The sequence below is a fragment of the Lactuca virosa genome, chromosome 8, assembly GCF_052849685.1.
Source record: "Lactuca virosa cultivar CGN04683 chromosome 8, Lactuca_virosa_CGN04683_v6, whole genome shotgun sequence".
Classification (NCBI taxonomy): Eukaryota; Viridiplantae; Streptophyta; class Magnoliopsida; order Asterales; family Asteraceae; genus Lactuca; species Lactuca virosa.
In genome coordinates, this window is record NC_136433.1 from 18171830 (window position 1) to 18187363 (window position 15534).

At 35.4% G+C, this 15534-nt stretch overlaps 3 protein-coding genes across 4 annotated transcripts; 2 read left to right on the forward strand and 1 right to left on the reverse strand.

The window, feature by feature from the left end:
- Positions 1-423: 423 nt before the first annotated feature.
- Positions 424-3372, forward strand: LOC145132879 (auxin response factor 16-like). Of its 2 annotated transcripts, none has more exons than XM_079067830.1 (4): positions 424-537; positions 1104-2223; positions 2314-3080; positions 3158-3372. In XM_079067830.1, exons 1-4 carry the CDS (start codon positions 506-508, stop codon positions 3213-3215), a joined length of 1977 nt encoding a protein of 658 aa, XP_078923956.1. In that variant the 5' UTR covers positions 424-505; the 3' UTR covers positions 3216-3372. The 2 variants fall into 2 exon arrangements, with proteins under 2 accessions (XP_078923956.1, XP_078923957.1); XM_079067831.1 differs by lacking the exon at positions 424-537 and adding an exon at positions 721-872.
- A 3850-nt stretch (positions 3373-7222) lies between these two features.
- Positions 7223-12106, reverse strand: LOC145129867 (Zn-dependent exopeptidases superfamily protein). Its single transcript, XM_079064684.1, has 13 exons — positions 11925-12106; positions 11336-11685; positions 11008-11246; positions 10771-10927; positions 10624-10701; positions 10465-10539; positions 10250-10369; positions 9479-10166; positions 9237-9393; positions 9049-9158; positions 8856-8968; positions 7841-8189; positions 7223-7766 (listed from the first exon to the last, which is right to left on the reverse strand). Exons 2-13 carry the CDS (start codon positions 11654-11656, stop codon positions 7456-7458), a joined length of 2718 nt encoding a protein of 905 aa, XP_078920810.1. The 5' UTR covers positions 11657-11685; positions 11925-12106; the 3' UTR covers positions 7223-7455.
- Positions 12107-13401: 1295 nt separating this feature from the next.
- LOC145130137 (uncharacterized) lies at positions 13402-14148 on the forward strand. Its single transcript, XM_079064984.1, has one exon. It carries the CDS (start codon positions 13402-13404, stop codon positions 14146-14148), a length of 747 nt encoding a protein of 248 aa, XP_078921110.1.
- The last annotated feature ends 1386 nt before the right edge of the window (positions 14149-15534 follow it).

The following is a 15534-nucleotide window of genomic DNA, read 5'->3' on the forward strand; positions in this document are numbered from 1 at the left end:
GTTAAAATTTGTCATAGGAGTTGGTAATATGATTCAATTCAATTGATAACAAAGTTTTTGGGATTAACAGGCATGGTATTCACTAACTTCAAAAATAAACTAAGATGGTGTTTATTTTTTGGCAAAATGTTTTTTTGACTTTTTCAAAAACAAACACCACCCAAGTGTTGACTTAGCAGCAAATGACTAAATTATGTGTCCTATTAACAAGCATGTTAATCCTAACATCGTCCTTTTTTTCAAATCTGTACGGTTACATGACTTCTGATAAGGGACTAGTTATGTAATAATAAAATATGTGATCCGTTTATCTATGACAACTCGAAACTTTTTGAGGGGTGTAAATGTAACATTTTCTCCACCAGAGTCCACAGCGATATACAAGGGAGTCGGTATTCTGGAATCTATAACAAACCCCGCAAAATCTCTCTCTCTCTCTCTCTCTCTCTCTCTCTCTCCTACACACATATATACATACACATATATGTAAGTATCTGTCTGTTGTATGCCACCGTCTGGTCGGCAACGAAGCTTCAGGTGAACGACCGTTCTCTCTCTCTCTCTCTCTCTCTCTCTCTCTCTCTCTCTCTCTCTCTCTCTCTCTCTCTCTCTCTCTCTCTCTCTCTCTCTCTCTCTCTCTCTCACACACACACTTGCTTATATTCTTTTTTTATTTATCCTTTAACCACTTATAAATACCCATTCACCTGCAATTGCATTCACTATTTCTTTATTTCAATCAGAATTCAACTGTGCCAAATTAAACTTCGAGTTTTCTAGACATGGGGATTTTAGGAATTAAAAGAGACTCGTTTCTTTCTTTAATGGCACTTCAGTTTTAACTGCTGTCTTCTCTACTACTTGTACATTAGGTCTCTCTCTCTCTCTCTCTCTCTCTCTCTCTCTCTCAGTGTGTTTTTGTGTGTGTGTGTGTCACTTTCCTTCTGGTTTCTTGATTGATATATGAATTATTTAAGTTGAACCTGCATTATTTGATTGTAAATGAATCAAGATTCTATCATAAACGTATCAAAGTCTTGATTTTATGTCGTAGAATGATGAATCTCGCAGCCATTTGACGCGTTTTCTTGTTTGGTTTACAGATTCTTCGGCGTCACAATGATTAACGTGATGGATTATGAGAAGAAACCCATGAACGAAGTGGAAAAAAGCTTGGATTCACAGTTATGGCATGCATGTGCTGGTGGAATGGTGCAAATGCCGCCATTAAACTCTAAGGTTTTGTATTTTCCTCAAGGTCATGTCGAGCATTCCGGCACCAGAAATGTTGATTTCGGTGATTCCCGGCGGATCCCACCTTACATTCCGTGTCAAGTATCCACCGTCAAGTTCATGGCGGATTCCGAGACTGATGAAGTTTATGCTAAGATTGGGCTTTTTCCTTTAAGAAATGTTCAAAGCGATTGTGATTTTGATGATCATGTCGAGAATGATGGGTTTTTAGGGTTTGATGATAAGAGAATTAATGAAAACAAAGAGAAACCCTCTTCTTTCGCCAAGACATTGACTCAATCTGATGCGAACAACGGCGGTGGATTCTCTGTACCAAGATACTGCGCCGAAACTATTTTCCCAAGGTTGGATTACGCGGCGGAGCCACCGGTTCAAACCATCTTGATGAAGGATGTTCACGGCCAGATATGGAAGTTCCGACATATTTATAGAGGGACTCCCCGCCGGCATCTTTTGACCACCGGCTGGAGCAATTTCGTCAACCACAAGAAGCTCATAGCTGGTGATTCCATTGTCTTTTTAAGAGCCGATAACGGCGAACTCTGTGTTGGAATCAGGAGAGCAAAGAGGGGAATCGGCGGAGGCTTTCTCGAGAACTCCACCGCTAATTCTTCCCTATACGGCGGAGGGTTCGCCGGATTCCGACCACAAAACGAGAAAAACACCAACAACTCCCAGAATGACCAAAGAAAATCGAGCGCTGAATTAGTGAAAGAAGCTGTGGCTCTTGCAGCTAATGGGCAGCCATTTGAAGTTGTGTACTACCCACGAGCAAGCACGCCGGAGTTCTGTGTCAAAGCTTCGACTGTAAAAGCTGCAATGAGAATTCAATGGTGTCCTGGAATGAGGTTCAAGATGGCTTTCGAAACCGAAGACTCATCAAGAATCAGCTGGTTTATGGGCACAATCTCCTTAGTTCAGGTCGATGATCAAATCCGTTGGCCTAATTCACCTTGGAGGCTTCTTCAGGTAATTAATTTCTTGATTTCATTCTTAATTAATTATTTTAATTCGAGTTCTTGACATTGTTTTTGTTGGTATTCGTGGGATGAATTGAAGGTTGCTTGGGACGAACCAGAATTGTTACAAAACGTGAAGCGAGTCAACCCGTGGTTAGTTGAGTTGGTGGCGAGTATGCCGGCGATTCATATTTCGCCATTTTCGCCTCCACGAAAGAAGCTCCGGTATCCTCAACATCCGGATTTCCCGCTGCTTACGAGCATTCAGGGAGCCAGGCATAGTTGTCAGTTTGGACTAGATCATCATCGTCTCCGGTTCAACCAAATGCATCCGTTGATTAATCCGTTCCCATATGGGTTCACTAATCATGTTCATGACAACTCTTTCACCAGATTCCCATTTCAGGAACGCGATGAAAACATTTCCTCTTTCTTAACGATCGGAACCCATAACCCCCCAAAGACTACTACAAGTTCGAAGAAAAAAGACAATGAAAATCACAAGAGAAAACCCATGTTCGTGTTGTTTGGACAACCGATTCTGACAGAACAGCAGCTATCAGAGAGTGGTGTCTCCGGTGACACAGCAGCGAATCTCTCTGATGGATCGGTGGTTCTTCAGACAGCTGGTTCTGTCCGGAGCTCTTCCGAGGAAGATGGGCCATGGCCGGAGACAGGCCATTGTAAGGTTTTCATGGCGTCAGAAGACATGGGTCGGACCCTCGACCTGACAGCACTTGGATCTTACGACGAGTTGTACATAGAGCTTCGTCACATGTTCGGTTTACAAAAACCAAATGCATGGCGGAACTTGGTCTACCGGAATGCTGCCGGAGTAACAAAATCTACCGGCGACGAACCTTTCAGGTAATGGTCGTACACAACATGCAGAAATTCTGACATTTTTTGTTTGGATACTAAAAAGTGGAATTTGGTTGTTGCAGTGAGTTCTCGAAGGCGGCACGAAGGTTGACGATTCAAACGGATTCCGTTAAATATTAGGAAATTATGTTTTTTCTTTTTATTTTCTTTGATGATGTGTACAGTCTAGGTTTTGTCTCTTGAAGTTTTTTTTTTTAATTATTATGTTTGGTTGTTTTTTGATTAACTTATGTTAAATAAATAATTTGTTAATGATATCAAGTTATGTTACGCAAAATATTAATGTTAATCCCAAAGGATTAGAAACAGACAGCTTGCTCACGTGTGGGTGGTCCGGCTTACGTGCGTTTTGTTTTAATGCGTGGAGTATATCAATAACTGTTTAAATACGAGATATGTTCATGAGTATATATTCTCTTTTTTTTTTATTCTTAAAACTAAATATGATGATTACAATCATATATCATAGGTAAGATTTGGTTGTGTAAAACATAGATAATTCAGTAGTTTATTGTTGGAAAATGACACAAAAATACGGATCTCCTTCAACTGAATGTTCTTTTTACATTATTTTCATGTAATATCATGAAAATTGTTTTTTTTTTTTTTAAATATAGGAGTTAATAGTGAAAGAAAATCACAAAAATAAAAAGTCTTTTAATAAAATAATATTTTAAGTTACTAGACAAAATAACCACCAATTTTGTGTAGACCCATGGTGAAAATCAATTGTTGTTATGAAATTGTGTTTTGTTTTGATCCATCAGAATTTTTTTTAAAATATATTAAATGTTTTTATTGTTGGGATTAAAGATCAATAAACAAACAAACACAACAAGTAAAAATGAAAAGAAAATAAATAACACAAGGATTGAACCCGGATTCTTTGAAGATAGAGATGTCTTAGATAAATATTAATGAAATATTGATCTTGTTGTCATCTTCAAGGATTGAACCCGGGTTCGTTGGGTGTTATGGCATACTGTCTATCGGATGTCATTGCCCGCTGCACCAAACCGCCGTAAAAAAAAAAAAGAATTGAAACTTTTGTTATTGTAGAGATATTCAAAAAATGATTTTTTTTTTCTGCTAAAAAATCATAGTATGAAGTGGGCTGTTAGATATTGTGAGATTCAAAAAAAATTTTGATTAAAGAAATGAAAATTTTATATTAAATATGAAGGACTAGTTTTTAGAAGTTTTGAATTTTTCAATGGCACCATTTCACTCTTAATGCTCATTTTTGTATCAATATCAAAAGGGTAGTTTTTTTTAACGGTTTACCCTATTTTGACAATTTTTGTGATTTTATCTTTATTAATCTATTATCACAAAGCAAATTAAGCAAGTTTTTTCTTTTTAAATAAGTGCTTCATAAATGGTTAATATTGTAAAAGTTTTGATATATAATACAATATTAAGTGGGCATGTGTAACAAGACTTGCGGCGTTTCGATGGTCGGGAGGACGTCTCGATCTCACGCACACACCAATTAATGTGATTTAATTTCGGGATTTATTTTGTAATTTATAATTTATTAAAATCGAAAACCAAATTGCACGGCTGTTTCCCCTAATTGCACACCCACCGATAGGCTTGCCTGTCGGAAATAAATTGCCTTACTATATATATTATATAATATAAAAAAGGATGTTTCTTATATATGAAAACTAATAAGATTGGTTGAAAAGGAAAAAGGCTAACAGATATATGTCAATATAGAATATAACTGATTTAAAGAAGAGGAATCTTCAAAGATACAAGTAAACAAATAAGTCAATCACTAGAAAACTAAAAATATCGAAAACAAAATAAATAAAGAAAAGGAAATTTGAAGAAGAGGAATCTTCAAAGATATATACCACGAATCGAAGAGGCTCAAGATCCCATATAAGATATTTGGTCAAAAAGTCAAACATACAATTTTTTTTTTTTGTATATTTTATTTATGACTGGATGTAATATTATTGAATTTGGTTTATAGAATATGAATGGAAGGACATTAAAGTCAAGATGAAATGGAAAAAGTCAACACAACACCTAATATATGGCATAGCTTTGTGTGTTGTAATTCAAATTTATGTCAATTTTAAATTTTTGTAACTCAAGTCTCGATATACATTCTCGAGCATGATACAAAATAGCACGATAATGCACAAAATGATGAAATATCTTGTGATATGATAGATAGGTCGTTCTACAAATGGACACAAACACCATAAATATAGTGTACAATGCAATATTAATTCTTAAACAATATAAACAAGTACAGAAATAATATATATACCAAATGTGAGGCTTATTCTACCACCTTATACATAATATATGACCTAATCATTTTACCATCACTTAATGGTCTGTTTTACACAATCTACTATAATTATCAAAAATTCCAACTATCAAAAAAAAAAAAACTTTGCAACAACACCTATGATTAAGAGTTTGATACAAGCAGATAGAACGTTTATTTAAAACCCTAATCCTAATGCACTATAAATATAATTCGAGAAATAGATGGGTCTCGACGTTTCCAAACTTAATTTCCGCTTGCCAAAAACCATAATCCTAATGCATTATAAATATTATTAATTAGGGGTGAGCAAAATACTTGTTGGCACCGAACCAAACCAGAATCGGAATCAATATGGGAACCGAATATGTAATTCAGTACGATTCTCAATTCCTCCATATCCATAAGTTCGGCTCTTGGTTTTTGTTTTCCGGTTCCACTGTGGTTCTGGTTTCTGAACAAAGCTCACACCTAACTATTATTCTAACTTACTAACCAAAAAACTTGGTCGACCGATTCTTTCAAAAGATCGAGAGTTTACAATAAAAATTAAGTATTTAATAATAATAACACTGGCCCACAACAACGCAAAAGGTTGTTGTAATACCCTTCTAGCTACTTGCTTGGGTAATAAAAATTCAGTCATTTAATAATAATAATAATAATAATAAATCTTTTCGTAACGAAAGAAAGTTTGTGTCATTATTCTTTTCCAAAAAGTCACATTAAGTATATTAAACAACGAACTTTTAGCTTTTGAAAAAAAAAACCATATATATATATATATATATATATATATATATATATATATATATATATATATATATATATATATATATAAAAGAAAAAAAAAAACTTCATCTGGGAGTAACTTAAACTTTTATTTTAAACAAAATAAAATCATAACCTAAGAACTACTTCCAGTAGTTTTGGAAACCTTTTAGTTTTTTTGCAATTTTACATCATATCCAAAGTCTTTATATCGTGACCCGGACGACATATTGTAGGTTGTTCAACCGGTTTTGGTTTTGTTTCGGTCGTCGATTTTGGTTTGATAGTCTGTAATATCTTATTTGCCAAGTGAGTGAGTAATGTCATCATTCTTTATTTCAGTTCAGCCAATTCTTCGTGCCTCCTATTCGATTCTAGCCTCATTGATGCCAAATCCTTTTCCACAATCGTTCATCTACTGCAACTTGATGTTGATTAAGTTCCACCTCCACCTCCAAATCTGGTACCTTATTCATGGTTGTCGATGGTGCGAAAGTATCCCGATCAAGAGTAAATCGATGAAGTTTATGTGAATAGTAAATTGATGAAAGTAAAATGGATGAATAGTGTCTATGGTGAATAGTAATCAATGAACAATATCCAAATGAATCGTAATTGCAAGATATGTTTCTAGAACCTCTCGCTCTAATACCAATTTGATACAAACCAGATTGAATTTTTATTTAAAATACAACTAGAAAAAAAAAATGCCTACAATAGGTACAAGTTGAGGCTAACCCACTTGGCTAATATGGTTTCTAACAAGGAGGTCATAGATTCTTACACTAACTCGTCGTTTAAACGAATTACCCAAACCCGACCCGATACCCGAATTACCCAAACCCGAATTTAATTTGGGTCGGGTAATGGGTATTTTTTTTAACATGAAAAACCCGAATTACCCGACCCGAAAATCCGAAAAAATTACCCGAATTACTCGTCGTTTAAAAAAAAAAAAGTAGTGGTCTCCAAGGGTTTCGAAAATCAATTTTTGCCTACCAAAAACACCAAACCTTACCCTAATACCCTTATAAATACTATTATTCTAACTTCCAAACAAAGAAACTTTGTCAATTACAAAAGATCCTTGCTTATTTTAAAAAATAAACCTCTCCCTTATGGCAAGTTTGTATCATAGTTATATAGACAACAATCGAACATCAAACAATCATGTTGAACATCCAAAACTATAGTCTAAACATAATATCAGTCGACAAGATTCTGAGCATAAATTTACCTATCAACAATCAAAAAAACTTTCCTAGAAATCGATATCAAAGTTTAAATTTGTATGGTTAATCAGAAATTAACACGGAGGTTACTTATGAAAGCTAAGGTATGTGGAGACGTTGACTTCCCAAACAATGAGCACCATGAAGGAAGCTTCTCAAGAACCCTTTTGACTTTTGGAGTCAACCTATCAACATCTGTCCTTAATTTCAACAAAAGCTCATTCTCATCATTTTCCACCTGAGTTCCATTTTTACCCCAATAAAGTGTCAAACCAAATCTTCTAGAAGCATTCTTCCCTCCAGAATACTGAATAATATGCCATCCATCAGCACTACTTTTCGTCCCAGTTTGTATCAGTTCCTCCCCATTTTCACCATCTGAAAGAACAATGTCAAAAAGGGCAAGGGCAAAAAGGTCATTTTAGTAAAAGAGTTAAACACAGTAGTAGTACCTTTGAGTCGAAAATCTTCTATTTTATTAGTATTGATTGCAAGAGACCAACGTGTTGACTCTTTAGTATCGATTGTAACTTGTGTAAGTCTTTCATCTGTTGTTGAATTATCATTTTCTACATTTAATGTTGGAATATCTGATTTACTCCATCCATTTACCGAATTGCCCTCGGTCCAACAACTATATGAAGCAGTGAAAGTGACAAAATCAATAACTTTTTCTCTTCCACATTCAAACCCTTCACCAATATGTTCAATCTCCTTTGTTAACTTTCCAGGGGTAGTTGAAAACAATGAAATATAAGAACTTGGTTCTTTGTTTGCTGATGTGTCCACAACATGAACAACCTGAAAAACAAACGTATGCATTTTTTACTATGAGTGAGTAAATGTGACTTATAATCTTTAATTTCTAAGTAAACTGCCAAAAAAGGTTAGAAATTTTCATCTGTTTAGGTCTAAAAAGGAATCTTTTCTTATTTTTGGTCCTTATGTAACTAGTTGGTTGTTAGATTTTTGAAATGACCATTTTGCCCTTGGACCAAACACAAAAAGGACAATATACCGCATAGTGACATGGACCAAATTTGTAATGTACTCAATACTCATGATTTTATTATTAAACTCTTTTCTAATTATAAGGGATATTTAATATTTTTAAGTGTGGGCTTAATCTTTGTATACATAATTGATATTTTAATATTTATAAAATTTAGTATCTAGATTAATCTAAAATCAAGAATGTTCAGAGTGTAAATACTATTAAACAGGTCCAAGGGCAAAATGGTCATTTTAATAAAGACCAAAAATAAAAAATATATACTCCTCTTTGGACCCAAACAAAACAAAATAGAACCACATGACTGTTTTTGCAGTTTACTATTAATTTATTAATGATTTCTATCTTTATGTTATTTTAACACCAAGATCCTATCTTTATTTATTTTAACACCAAAAAAGTGGGACCCAGAAAGTGAAAAGTGTGAAATGACCAAAATGGACAAAAAAAATTACATTTACTGCTCTTGAAATGTCTTCAGTGAATGGTGGGATGATTCCAGATATAACTGATGTTAATGAAAGGCCAAACACAATGAAGCTTCCAATTGCAATGAATTTCTTTGCACCTAAAAAGGATAAACAAGTAAACAACCAAACAAAAAAAAACAATTTTTATAAATCAATATTTTAATAAAAAATAAAAAACCTGATATGTGTATGTATGAAAGGAGGTACACCAATGAAAGGCATACAACAGCTGATATGTACACAGCAAGTAGTAAACTCCCTAACCACTCTGGATTCCCTCCAGGATTCCTGAATTCATATAAAATGTAAAAACATTTTGAAATACAAAAGAAGTCAAAATTACAAAAATGCCCATGGAGTGAATACCTGTCAAAACGAACACCCATACCAACAACTGTCCCTGCCAATCGAACAAACATGCCACCAGAGATTAAAAATGGTATAAATAATCCAAAAATCAATGTTATTGTTTTAAGTGCCTTTGGTGCTCGATTTGGGGATAAAGTTGCTTCAAGCAATCCATCTAAAAAAATCAACAATTTATATATCATAAATCACAATCTTAACTTAAAAATAGCTAAAGTTAATTAATTAACTCATGCACTTACAAGCAAAAGCTGGGGAGACAAGCCATACAAGGGCAAAATAGGAAGATCCAACTTTAAAATAATGTCCCACAACAAGAAGAATAAGCCATTGTAATAAACCACTTTTATATAACCACCTTTCAGCTTCTAATTTGGCCCAATTTTGTTTCACCACATGAGAAAGAGAAAGAGAAAGAGAAAGATTCTCCATTTTTTTGAAAATATATTTTTGTAATAAAAGATAACCAATATGTTGACCGGTCAAAGCCCCGAGGAAAGCAGGGGAAAGGAATAAACCTCCAACTAGCCATGGATTTGAAATAAAGGGAACTGGAGATGATGATATGAAGGGTAGAATGAAGGCAACACCAATTGAGAAACTTAAAGAAAAAATCCACATAAGCAGGATGCTAAAAAATGATAAGGCTAATGAGATTGCAGATGTTGAACCACCCATCATAACTGATGTACCCCATATCATCATGGATTGCATTATCACTGAGTTGTATAACATGTTGGCTAAACTTTGTCTGAATACAACCATGTATGTTCCCAAAATGTCAAAATATATGGCGGGATCATGTTGACTTTTGTCATTGGATGCCATTTTAGTGAGTTGAGAAGATGAAGCAGTGTGAAGAAGAAAAGCAAGCATGTTTTCTCCAAGGTGCTGAAGGGAACCCGGTTTTAAAAGTTTCAACTTGTCATTCTGCAAAAGATTATCGGTTTTTTAGTTTAAGATAATATTTGAGAAGTTATTTATAATAATAATGATTTGAAATTCAAGAATACCTTTGTGTGATATACAGCTGTATTGTCTGCATAAGCAAAGTCAAGACCTGAAAGACCAGCAACTTCTTTGTAAACTTGAAAATCAGTAGCAGATTTTATGACACCTGATGTAAAAAGATCCTGCACCACTAAACAAAAACTGAACATAAAAATCATGAATTTAAGATTTATAAAAACTAACATTATATATAATTTTAAAAAAAAAGGAATATCACCTGAGCAAGAATTTGACCAGAGGGGTATTTTGCTACCAATGCATAGTTCTCAATTGCCCATGGGTTCGGACCCGCCTGTCAAAATGAGCAACAAATTAAGTGACAGTTGACAAATTAATTTAGAAAATTAAAATTAAAAAAAAATTCATTAAACAAGACCTGAAAAATAGCAGATGCTCCACCGATGCCCATGGCTTCCAAGTCTATAGCCATATGTATGCTACTACTCCATGGATGCTGTAAAGATTTTATAAGTTAAGTTATAACTTAAACACATGATTAAAAATAAGGGTAAGAGAGAAACACCTGAGTAATAAAGCTATGGGCTCCATTTAAGCCTTCTTCTTCCCCAGTGTTAAACAAGAAAATAACAGAGTTCTTGAAACCATGAGCCCATTGGGAGATTCCTCGAGCAAGCTCTAACATAACAGCTACACAAGAACTACAGTCACCAGCTCCTTCCCTTTATAAACATAAGACTCCATTTTCATTTTGAAGTTGATAAAGAGAATAAGAGGTAAATCATAAATGGAAGAAACTTACGCTGAGAAGACAGTGTCTATGTGGGAAGAGACCAGAATCGCACTATCTACTTCTTCAGATGTATATTTTGGCGAGATTCTTAAAACAACATGTTTAAGATCTGAATAGACAAGTGTTTTCCCCTTGAAAAGTCCACTGACGAGTATATTAGCACCAGAACTTGCGTGAAAAAGATCAACATCGACGTCGACTTCCCAGTGAGCTGTCGTCTTTATTTTCTCAGCTTCCTCTAAGACATACTTCGGAATGAAATCGGAAAGGAGAAGAATTAGCAGACAATCGTGTAAATGAGTGTAATTTAACTGGTTAAAATCGATCGTAATTGTACCTGTAAACCGAGCTCCAAAGCATCAGAACCAACAGGATGAGGACCCAATTGAGTCAATGCTTTGACGTGCTTCATTGCCGACTCCTCGGAAAACCCTCTTTTCCCTACCTGATCGGCGGAAAGCGGCTCCGGTAAATTCTCGAATTGATAATGATGAACTGCCCATATTCCGTGTATGACTAAGATAAACAAAGCGAGAACTGCATAAGGTGATCTCTTTGCAGTCACTACTACATTCTTAATCTTTGTCTCGTCTACTGGCTTCACACCATCACTGGTTTCCTTTGATGTATCCGGAGAATTTTTTGACCGGTTTCTCATTCTATACAGTTTGTAAATTGATCGAACACCTGGAATGCAACAAAACAAACACCACTTTTTATATATCGGAGCCTCAAATTAACACCAGTTCATGTACTGTCACTTAAAATTTCGATATAACGTTTGCTTGAAAAGGAATCTAAGCAGTAATTCAAGGGAATTTACAATGATCGAGTGTCTTAATTGGGTTTGATTCATCTTTCAACATGGGATATAACAAATAATTAATGAGTAAAATTGAAGGAGAACTGAATCAGTGAAGACGAACCTTGTTTGGTGTTTGAATCTTTTCGGATTGGAAGAATGGATTTGTACGAGAACTAATCATAGAACATGGGAGATTTATCTTGTTTGTTGAGAAGATTGGGAAAAGTTGAGAGCTTTGGAGAAAATATTTTCTATTTATAAAGGGTTGTAGGATTTGTTGTGGTAAATCAGTTTGACTTTTAGTCAGATTGTAAATGCAAGATTGCAAGTGACGCAATGCGATTGGATGAGTATGTACTTATCTTCCAATAAATGAGCCCCAACGCCAACCCTAGCATTCGCAACGCCCAATTTTCAATAAAGTGATCGCACACAAAATTGAATAAAACATAATAAATGTGTATCTAGCTAGTAATAACAATCAAAGTTTTACTTTTACATTGGATTACAACACCATTCGATTCAACATAATAATAGAAAGAGTAAATTACATGAATGGTCCCTATGGTTTGGAGTAATTTACATGCTTGGTCTCTAACTTATTTTTTTAACTCGGAAGGTCCTTACTGTTTGTTTTTGTTACACATTTGGTCCCTACAGTTTGTTTTTGTTACACGCTTGGTTACTATCTTACCTAAAAAAATTATTATTTAAATACGTAAAAATGGTGAGGTAGGTAAGTTAAGGTGAGAGAGGCGAGGTTGGGGGTGTGTTTATTTAAATAAATTAGAAAATCAAGGGCAAAATAGTCTTTTTAGGTAAGACAGTGATCAAGCGCGTAACAAAAACAAACAATAAGGACCTTCCGAGTTAAAAAATTAAGTTAGGGACCAAACGTGCAAATTACATTAAACCATAGGGACCATTCATGTAATTTACTCTAATAGAAACATAATAAATGTGTATCGGAGCTAATATGGCATCGAAGAAACATTGGAGGCCAATCATCGACAAATTCCAAGCACGCTTATCAACTTGGAAAGCCAAAACCCTTTCATTCGGGGAGCGACTCACCCTTATCAAATCAGTCCTAAATAGTCTCCCAACTTACTAGCTTTCCCTATTTAAAGCTCCATCTGGCATTATAGATGAACTTGAAAAGTTGCGAAGAAGGTTCTTATGGGGTGGGGACGACACCAAAAGCAAAATTCATTGGGTCTCATGGTCAAAAGTTATAGCTTCTAAGAAGGATGGTGGCCTTGGGGTGGGTTCATTAAAAGCTCAAAATTTGGCACTGCTTACAAAATGGTGGTGGAGATTGAAGGCAATATCGGGGGGGGGGGGGGGGGGGGCTATGGCGAAAGTGCATCAACAGTATACACAATTTGTCAAATAAGCCAGTCACTTATATTGCTAATGCCTCACTAGGCAGTGCCTGGTGTAATATTGCTAAGGCAATAAAATCTCTCCCTGAATTTGACATCAATCATCAGGAAATCTTCACTCTAATGCCCGGTTCAAATGTTAATATCTTGTTTTGGAAGGATCGATGGTGTGGTTCCCTAACTTTACAGGACCGTTTCCCCAGACTATATGAGATGGAGTCGAAAAAATTGTGTAGGATAACAGATAGAATTGATCAAACAGGTTTCAAATGGAGGTGGAAATCGGCGACTATGGACGGGGAGGTTCTAGATGATTTTATGGAATTATGCTCCATCATTCAAGGATTTAATACAAATCCTACACCAATCGGACTTCGTTTTAACTTAAACCCAGATGGAAACTACACGGTCAATACCCTGAGACAAAAGCTAGACTCCTCTGTAAACCCTCACACTGGCATAGTAATTAACTGGGTAAAAGCAATTCCATTGAAAGTTAAATGTTTTGTTTGGACAACATTAATGGATAGGCTGCTGGTAGCAACAAACTTGGTGAACAGGGGCATTAATATGGCAAACACAACCTGCCCTTTGTGTAATGACGAACAGGAATCAGGCGATCATCTATTTGTCAAATGCCCAATATCAATCGAGGCGATATCTTGGATCTTTAAATGGTGTGGTATTCCAGCTACAAACTTTGACACAGTTACCGAATTCCTCAATTTCACAGCTACATGGGGGAATTGTCCAAGAAAAAGGGAAAGATTCAAGGTGGTGCTATATGGGATGCTTTGGTTTACGTGGCTGGCCAGAAACAACTCCATCTTTAAGGCGGTGAAACCGATACCAACTATGATTGCAGACGAGGTGATATCACAAACATATGCTTGGTTCAAATATAGAACTTCGGAGTTGAACTGTAGGTGGATTGACTGGAGTATATCTCCATTCTGTTAAAACTTTGTATTTTTCCTGTAACTGCCCACAAATAGTTGCTTGCTACTTGTGTTGGACTTTTATTTATAATATAATATTCGCCGTTTCCAAAAAAAAAATTCAACTTTAACGCCTTGTTCCCGAGTTCTACTTAAGGAGAGAAATGGGAGGATACGAAGGGAAAGTGAGGGGTGTCGAAGGAAAATCGTGTTCCCGAGTTTCACTAATGAAAGAAAGTGAGGGGAAGGAAATGATTTTGGAGCCATATTTTCCTTCCAAATTTTCCTCCCAAATTGGGCGGATTTTTGAAGAAAGTGAGGGGAAGGAAAATTTTAAGTTTTATTTTCTTTTTCTTCCTAACTCGGGAACACAAAAACTTAAAATTTTTCCTTTCATTTCCTTCGAACTCGGAAACACGGAATAATAAATATTTTCCTTCACCTCCCTTTCTTTTTGTCAAAATTTTCTTTCCATTTCCTTTAATAAATTTACAAAAAAACTCGGGAACAAAAACTAGTTGAATTGTAGTTCGAAGAATGTTCCACCAACTCACAAAATTACACCAAATTTCCTTAGTAATCACACACTATAAAGCCGACAAGTAGGATATGAGATAATCTTAAAACGATAGAGATTAGCCATAGGTTTCCATGGTGCAACCTCCAAGCTAAAACATTAACTTTACCATGAATAATTTGGTTCCAGCTACAAGATTTAGATGTAAGGGATAAGTAATGAATAGTTTTCCTAAGAGACGAGATGATTAAAAAAAACACCAAAGTTTTTCAAGCCCCAAATATGTTTATGTTTGGTACTCGAGATTTTCATTTCATCGCACATTGAAGAAAGTTTTAAGAGATCGCTCATTGTTCTACCACACCTAATTGAATGAATCCAATCCTAAGTTTGGGTAATAGAATAACAATTTAGCTACTAGTCTTTCCATGGTAGAACTGTGCAAAGAGCCTAGAAAACAAGGAGGCAAGTGGCCCGCATCCAATTCAATCATCTAGTTAGCACCATAATGTAACAACCCACATCATACCATATGGATTGAGTATATTCAAGTTCATGCGGATTTTCGATCTAAAAATTCATGTATAAATGGGTTACGAATTCAAACGGACTTACAACTTTTACCACAAGCTATAGAGAAGCATCAATATACAACATAAGAAATATCAAAAATAATGTCTAAATGTTTTTCTCCATGTTAAACCCCAAATGTACATTCTTTTGGCTATCACCAAAGGCATGTCAATGAACCTAAGTCCTCTAATGCTTCAATCATGAACATGGCGTCAGGGTCGGTCCAGACGGTGGGCAACCCGGGCGACCGCCCAGGACCCACGTCTCCCGGGAGCCCAAAATTTTTGGGCTATGTAGTGTATATAAAAAATTATTACC